Genomic DNA, 8,394 nt, shown 5'->3' on the forward strand with positions numbered 1-8,394 from the left:
TCTTGATATATATATAAAAAATAAAATCTTTTATATTTTGATGCCTTTGATCTTTAAGCTAATCCAAAAGTATGTCTCATCTGATTCTCTTTTTCTTTCTCTTAATATATTATAATTTAGTTCCAAAAAAAGTTTATATATGTAAAATATGATTGTAATTTACGTTGTTTACAGCTTTGTGGCACAAATGGAAGCACTTTTAAATCAGATATGTTTTGTAGAATTGCTAGGATGTACGTTTAATTTATGTATGCTCGGATATTATATCATTACGGTACGCTAAACAATTAAAGTAAATGTGTAATTAAGACACATTTATGATGTATGACTTTTCATACTTAAATAAATTGCAAAATGAAAAATGCACATACAAGAAATAACTATCGCAGAGAAAAAATTGCCACAATACAACCAAGCGACAGCAAGCACGATGTTATAATTTGAGAATCACATGACTTATCGTCATATTTTTGGTATAAAGAAGCGTTTTCAGAAGGTAAGTATTAATAATTGTAATTTGAGATTAGATTGATGAAAATAAGTCTAATCAAGTAAGAGAAAATCCTGTTTTCAGTCAAAGCAAATTTTAATACGTAAATATTTCAATGTAAATTTATATATAAATCCAATTCTGTAAACATTCTTTGCGAGTCAACATTTTTCAGTCTTGAAACGCAATCATGAATAGAAAGATCATGATTAGAAAGATAATATCATGTATTAATTTGACTTGATTATTTTTATAAAATAAGATTATTGTCATTAGTATTAGAATTATTTCATTCTTATTTTTTATTAAATGTTGAACAAAAAAATGATACTCACGATCATGTTGTAAATATTAATCAGACCGTAGCTATGACTTGATGTGAACAACAAATAACGCTGTCACACGTGATTTTTTTGTCCATGTACTGTCAGATTTTGGCCCACGATCTTCGTTTATTGTCGTACTGGATGTACTGTGGCATAGCGTTCTTATATTATTTCTTAGAAATATTTAACATATAATAATACTTTTAACAATAATTATATATAAATTGCATCATAAATTGTCATAATACATTATGATAAACTTTCAGGGATGGAATACAATAGAAACAAAAATGACAATAGCTTGTATGATGATTATATATATATCCATGACTTTCAACATTTTTATATTCTGTTATATTGGCGAAACGGTAACAGAACAGGTAAAAAATATAAATTATAAAATAAAAATTTTATGATATAATATACAAATATATAGGGCGAGTAAGAAGTCCCGGACCGGTATTCCATAATCTACTATAATAGCTGATTCTAAGAGCTTTTCAAAACACTATAATAAAATAATTTTTCATAAAGTATTTTTCGATTTATAAGGCTTGAAAGTTATAGTATAGCCTGCATTAGCATTACGCAAAGTCCGATCGATTATGCATACTTATTTTCATTTTTATGTAAAAATGAATTTTTAATGCAAAAATGAAAATAAGAGGAATAATCTCCAATGGCCTTGATCTTTACAAATGTTATCCAAGACATGATACCTCCTGAACAACATTCAAGAGGTTTTAGCTGTTGGTCGGACACCTGTACTGTAACTTTCGAGCCTTGTAACTGGAAAAGTACTCAATAAAAACTAATTTCATTACAGAGAGTTTTGGAAAACTCTCAACATCGGTTATTAGATTCTGAAATCAGAAATAGGGTGTTCTTTTTAAAAAAATTAATGTGACTTTGACCTAACCTTGGCGACGCCACCTAAAGTCAAACTGATAAAATCAGTGTATAGATCATTTAAAACCGTACAACTTTTGTAGGAAACATTTCTTTCGGAAATGCTTAATTTTCGAGATATTTCATCGGAAATTTTTACTCATCCTGTATAGATATATACAATATATTGTATATATGTATATATGTATATATTTTCCGAGTTTTATAAATAAAAAAGTGCTAAATATATTATCACAACTTTCCTACATTATAAAATGATTTAATAGTGTAAACAAGTAGGAGAAATAGCTTACATGACTAATTGGTATTGTTTGCCGCATAAAACGGCTCGAGGTCTAGTCTTAATTATCTCCCGATCGAGTAGTGTAATCAAATTAACTGCAGGGAAACTATTTCATCTTTCCATCGCAACTTTTGGTGATGTGAGTGCACGTTAATGTAAGTATATTATGTTTTTGCAGTCAAATACATTTCCAAAATGTTTTAGGTAATGAGAACCTCCATGATATATCCAAACATGCTCCGAACCATGACAGGTTCTTAAATAATGAGATTTATACCATTTTGTACAAAGCGTTAGAAAATTTTCTAGTTACCATTATAATTTCATATTATATTTGAATAATTATATGTATTACTAATAAAATACAAGACATCTATTATCTATATCACTTTTAAATCCTAAAAACAAGATATAAAAATTATTATTAAAAAATTAATATTTCTTTAAATAATTATTTTTATTTTTTAACTCTAAACAAAATAAAGGAAAATGAAATAGAATGAAGGATTATATAAATTTTTTGATAAAATGAAAAAATTATGAAAAGAATGACAGATTTTTCTATTATATATTACATTTGAAAGTAATATAAAACAAATAACAGTGATTTAGAAACTGGATCATAAACTATTTCAATAAGAAATAGATACGTTTGTAGAAAAATTAATAACATAAAACGAGATTTTATTCAAAATGTAAAATTGTATTATTGAATATAAATGTTAGTCTTACTGAACTGTTTCATGTGTGTGTATATGTGTGTACACACACACTCACACACACACACACACACACACACACATGTACATATTTATTTATTTATTTTTATGCGGAAAATATCAATTTTCATTTCTAGTCTTCTTGGCTTTTTGCAGAGACTATATCTATATATACTTCTTTAATGCTTTCTTATTATATGTTATAATATACATATATATGAGAGTTTCCATTTTAAATGCCTTTCATTCATTTATATTGAGCATTATGCCTAAAATTTTTTTGAAGTATTAATATATCATGTTTTAATTACTTTACCTAGTAAATTTCAAGCGATATAAGATGACGAAAAATAAAAATTCGTTGTCACTTTCGGAAAAGTATCTTCATATTCCTTACAGAACGCAGTCTTCTGTCAAACTGACAAATATGCTTCGTGTGAGGAATGATTATCGATTGGACACGCGTGCGCTCTTCTCAACGCTACCGACGTGTTTTACAGCGCTGATTTTCCTAAACGTTGGCGCAAGCGTATTTTCGGATAAGTCTCTAGATACGGTTCTATACGATTATTGCAGTAATACATAGGTCGCTTTTGTGAAACGATCATGAGCGATCTGAAACACATCCTAATAAATTTCGAAAATGTCAATGACTACAGTATACAATTTAATCGATGGTTTCTTATATCGCTTGGTGCCTGGCCGCAAAGAAGCGCGAGCAAAATCAAACAAATTGTGGTGTCAATGCAAATCTTCATTTTTTCAACCGTGGTGGCAGTCATTATGATACCATGCACATTATACATATGCTTTGAAAAAGAAAAATTTGGTATTAGAATAAATGCTATTGTTCCATTGATGCACAGAATCATGGGATCTATAAATTATTGGCAATTACTTACGCATAACAAAGATATTCAACATTGCATACTGCATATGGAGACGGACTGGAAACTCATTCATAAAATGGACGACCGCGAAGTTATGTTGCGATATGCCAAAATTGGCCGTTTCATAGCCAAATTTTGCGCAATATTTATGCACAGTAGTGCGATCTTTTTCACCGCGGTCAAAGCAGTGAAAACTACGACCATTATTGTCGGTAATGAAACCTTTAAGATGTATCCGATGACATGTCCACCGTACAGCAAAATCGTTGACGCGAGATTCAGCCCTACGAACGAGATCCTGCTGAGTACGCAATTGTTGTCGACACTTATAGTGAGCTCCTCTACAGTAGCTATATGCAGTCTTGCCGCCGTTTTCGCGATGCACGCCTGCGGTCAACTGAACGTATTGCATACATGGCTAAAAGAACTTGCTGAGGAGAAGACATATCATTCAGCAGAAAAAAAACTTGCTGTTATTGTGGAACATCACTGGAGAGTTCTCAGGTATTTTGTTTAAAAGGGAACATAACACGGAAAGAATTTTCTCTTAAAATTTACCTTAAAAATATAATAGTTATAGTACAATATAATATTTTAAAGATTTTCATTATGCACTGCAGTAAAAATTTATTTTATATTTTATTGTAATTTTATTAGTGAATGAGATAGATTTACATAAAATTCTTTGAAATATAATGTTGTCCTATGACTATCATATTTTCAGGATAAACTCTAAGAAAAAATTCTCTCCGTGAATCAAGTGTCGTTCAGTTTTAATAAGCTTTGATTATATTAAAATATAGAGACAAAAATAAGATTTTCTAATAATGATGTACCTTATAATAATGATAAAAAATTCTTTATAAAAAACTTTATTTATTAAAAAAATTAAAAAATAGTTATTAAAAATATGAAGTACTCTTAAAATCATTCAACTTTTATTTAAAATTTGTTTATATTTTGAACTGCTTAATATTCATTCAGAAAGAAAAAAAAAATTTTTTTTAAGATAAAGTTCTATTCCTTTAACGTGCGAAAATGAATTTATTAAAAAATACGCATCTTTTATTTTTGTATTTTAACATAAACAACAAAGAAGATAACAAAACTTAAAATCGGAAGGAGTACACTTGATTGTGTTTCTTTGTTAGATCACTTAGAGCTTAAATATTGATTACAATTTATGGTATAAATTTCTTTTCATTAAGTGTTAACTTTAATCGAAAATATTTATTCCGAAATTTCCTTAACTAGATTTTCAGATCCAGTGTACTTTAAATTAATGTATTTTTTTTAACTTTAAAAGTTAACATAATTGTATTTATTTTTCATTTTAAAAGTCAAAATTCGAGGAAAAAATTATGTAACTTAAGCTTATGTAAAGTTGTAAAAAATATTTGTTATAAACAATTTTCATAAATTACAATTTGTTTATAAACAATGTAATTGAAGAAAAAAGATCCAAAAGTTATTGAATACTGATTTAAAGTGGATTTTACGAAAGAAAATATCCAACTTGAATATATTTTAACTACATAGATATGTTTCAGCTTCGTTGTACAAATAGAGAATATTATGCATAAAGCCTGTTTAGGAGAATTAATGGGATGCACGCTGAGCATGTGTTTACTTGGATATTACTCTGTTATGGTACGCTAAAAACAAATTAAATTTCTTTGCATATTACAAATGATGTAATTGAGATGCTGTAAAAACAGATTAATCTTATTTTTCTACAGTAAATAAAACGATCAATTGATTTTACAGAACTGGGCTAATTTCGATGCAGTAAAAGTATTTTCATATATGAGTGTATATATATCATATACATTCAATATATTTATATTTTGTTACATCGGTGAAGTTCTCACGGAACAGGTAATATCTCAAAATCAAAAAGATTTCTTAGACATTTGAAACTTTCCTCATTTTAATTGTATACAAAATATAATATAATGTTATCTAATTATATAAATATAAAAATCTTTAATATTTGATTATTTACATTTTATTATCATATTTATGAAAAAAATAATCTAATTGTGTTCACACATATCTAAATTATTCTTTAATATCTCTTTATCATCATTGCTAGATATTTGGACACTTCAAAAATTTTGCGAATACTTTTATTTATTTATTTATTTATTATAGTGCAAAAATATCGGGGAAATAGCATATATGACCAATTGGTATAAACTGCATCACAAAACAGCACTTAAACTCACTTTGATACTCATGCAATCGAGTTATGTCATTAAAATAACAGCAGGAAAAATATTTCGGTTATCCATAGCAACATTTGGCGATGTAAGTAATATATTATAGAACATTTATTAATAACATTAAAATTTTTATGTAATTTATTTTCTTGTTATGCATGTATTGTTATAATTATTCTACGTAATGATTTGACTATTTATTTTTACATATGCCGTATCAAAGCAAATATTAACAATATAATCAACAGTTGTACATTTATTATTAACAAAAATGAGAAATCCTGTTATTACAGATAATAAAAACTTCCACGGCATATTTAAATTTTTTGAGAACAATGACTGTAGAAAAATAACAAGTTATAAGACACACACATAAATTATTTTCTAGATAGAAATGTAAAATAAACTAATAATTATGATATAACAGGGTTTTCTGTGATTCTACGGTTCTTAAAGGCAAAAATGATATCCTTAAAGATTCTCCTGAAACTAAAGAAGTAAAAACTCAATACCTTACAAAACTTATATGCATAGCCATAAAAGTACTTTCATATTCCTATTCAAATGCGACCTTTTGCGAAACTGACAAGACAAAACACCTGTTAGGAAAAAAATCGATTTGAAACGCACGCGATACTCTCAATAAAAAAGTACCAATGTAAGCGTTCATCAAACTTTAGAAGTTGGCGCACGCGCTTATTCAAATAGAATCCTTGCTAGAACCATTGTCCACCCTGGCAGTGCGCCAAGCTAGTTCACGAAGCGAGCATGACGAATTGGAAACGTGACTTGAAAAACGTTGATTTCAAGTACATTAACAATTATAGTCTGCAAATTAACCGATGGTGCCTAAAACCGATAGGTGCTTGGCCCATAACAAGCACGTCGAGTACATTAGAGAAAATTGTCGCGATAGTACTGATCATCTTTTGTTCACTTACAATAGCAATCGTTACGGTGCCATGTATACTGTACATAATATTGGAGGATCAGACTATCATGGCAAAGATAGGCGTCTTTGGGCCATTGTTTTATAGGATTATGGGTTCGATAAGCTATTGGACATTGCTCAAGCGCAGCCACGACATTCACAATTGCATACAGCACATGGAGATAGATTGGCAGTTTATACAAACAATCGGAGATCGTAAAACGATGCTGCAATACGCTAAGTTCGGACGTTTTCTCGCCGGAATTAGTGCGGCGATCACGCAGGGCGGTCAGCTGCTCTTCGGCACCGCAAAAGCAATAAAAACTACGACCATCATGATCGGCAACGAGACTTTTAAAACGCGCCCAATGACATGTCCAACATACAGTAAGATTCTCGATACGAGATTCAGCCCTATAAACGAAATCATGCTGATTATACAATTCGTGTCGGCATTTGTAGTAAGTTCCGCAATAGTGAGTGTTTGCAGTCTCGCCGGAGTTTTCGCGATGCATGCCTGCGGCCAACTCAACGTATTGTATGCGTGGTTGAACAAACTGGTAATTGAATACGAAGAGAAGGGAAATCAATCAGTCGAACAAAAATTGGCTGCTATTGTGGAGCATCATTTGAGAGCATTAAGGTACTATTTTTCTTAAGGAACTATATTTCTTGGATGTATGATACTTTGCTTTAACAAATATTGGATCGTCCGGAAAGTCCGTGTGTATTTTCCGCACGGACTTTCCGGACAACCTTGGGTTATCCGGAAAGGTCCGTGCGGAAAATACGCACGAACTTTCTGGACGACCCAATATAACACAATTTTAAAATAGATATTGATTTTTTCTCTACAAACATTTCATAATAAATAAAATAAATATTATCATTAATACGATGTATGTAAATATATGTTCGACAAATTTTTGCAAGAAAATTTTGTTAATGAAGAGTTTTCACTTAAACATTCCGCAATTATACAAATGTATTACAGTTTTATAGCACGTGTGGAAAGTATTATGCATAAAGTTTGTCTTGCAATATTGATGGGCTGCACGCTAAATATGTGTTTATTTGGATATTATTCGATTATGGTATGATTAAAAGAAATATATTATTAAAAATATACACGCTATTTTCATACATTTCTTTAATTATAAAGAATCAAATGCAATTATTAATAGTATAATGTATGTGTGTGTGATATATAGTAATAATAATAGAATTGTTAAATTTTTGTATAGTAATAATAATAGAGTTGTAAATTTTATTATTTATGATAAACTTGTAAAATTAATTTTTCAGAATTGGGGTGCTTTCGATGCAGCAAAAATATTGTCATATATTACTTTATATACTTCAATGGGGTTTAATATATTTATTTTTTGCTATATCGGCGAGATTTTGACACAGCAAGTAATACAAAGCTTCAATACCTTTCACTTTAATACCTTTCAAGATTAAAATAATTTTTTTAGAAATACGAAATCTATTCAAATCCGAATAGAGTATTAAATATATAAAATATAGAAACAAAATAATTATATTTATATAATAGCTGTTTTTTATACTTTCTGCAGAAAGGTATTTAAATTTATAATAAATTAAAAAATATTTATATTTT

General features: G+C 28.9%; 3 protein-coding genes across 3 annotated transcripts in view; all 3 read left to right on the plus strand.

The window, feature by feature from the left end:
* Positions 1 to 2,269, plus strand: part of LOC108749629 (odorant receptor 82a-like) — a 3,245-nt gene extending 976 nt beyond the window's left edge. Inside the window, exons 2-5 of the mRNA XM_018488444.1 lie at positions 175 to 274; positions 1,083 to 1,196; positions 1,992 to 2,147; positions 2,213 to 2,269. Coding sequence (XP_018343946.1) covers positions 175 to 274; positions 1,083 to 1,196; positions 1,992 to 2,147; positions 2,213 to 2,269 — 427 coding nt within the window. The remainder of the gene's footprint in view (positions 1 to 174; positions 275 to 1,082; positions 1,197 to 1,991; positions 2,148 to 2,212) is intronic.
* Positions 2,270 to 3,333: 1,064 nt separating this feature from the next.
* Positions 3,334 to 6,192, plus strand: LOC108749630 (odorant receptor 82a-like). Its single transcript, XM_018488446.1, has 5 exons — positions 3,334 to 4,121; positions 5,168 to 5,267; positions 5,385 to 5,495; positions 5,772 to 5,927; positions 6,133 to 6,192. The coding sequence occupies exons 1-5, from the start codon at positions 3,334 to 3,336 to the stop codon at positions 6,190 to 6,192; spliced, it is 1,215 nt and encodes a 404-aa protein (XP_018343948.1).
* Positions 6,193 to 6,607: 415 nt separating this feature from the next.
* The window catches only part of LOC108749631, a 6,920-nt gene continuing 5,133 nt past the window's right edge, over positions 6,608 to 8,394 (plus strand). Inside the window, exons 1-3 of the mRNA XM_018488447.1 lie at positions 6,608 to 7,413; positions 7,765 to 7,864; positions 8,076 to 8,186. Of these exons, the coding sequence (XP_018343949.1) occupies positions 6,608 to 7,413; positions 7,765 to 7,864; positions 8,076 to 8,186 (1,017 nt within the window). The remainder of the gene's footprint in view (positions 7,414 to 7,764; positions 7,865 to 8,075; positions 8,187 to 8,394) is intronic.

This window comes from Trachymyrmex septentrionalis, unplaced genomic scaffold (genome assembly GCF_001594115.1).
Source record: "Trachymyrmex septentrionalis isolate Tsep2-gDNA-1 unplaced genomic scaffold, Tsep1.0 scaffold31, whole genome shotgun sequence".
In the NCBI taxonomy this organism is placed as follows: domain Eukaryota; kingdom Metazoa; phylum Arthropoda; class Insecta; order Hymenoptera; family Formicidae; genus Trachymyrmex; species Trachymyrmex septentrionalis.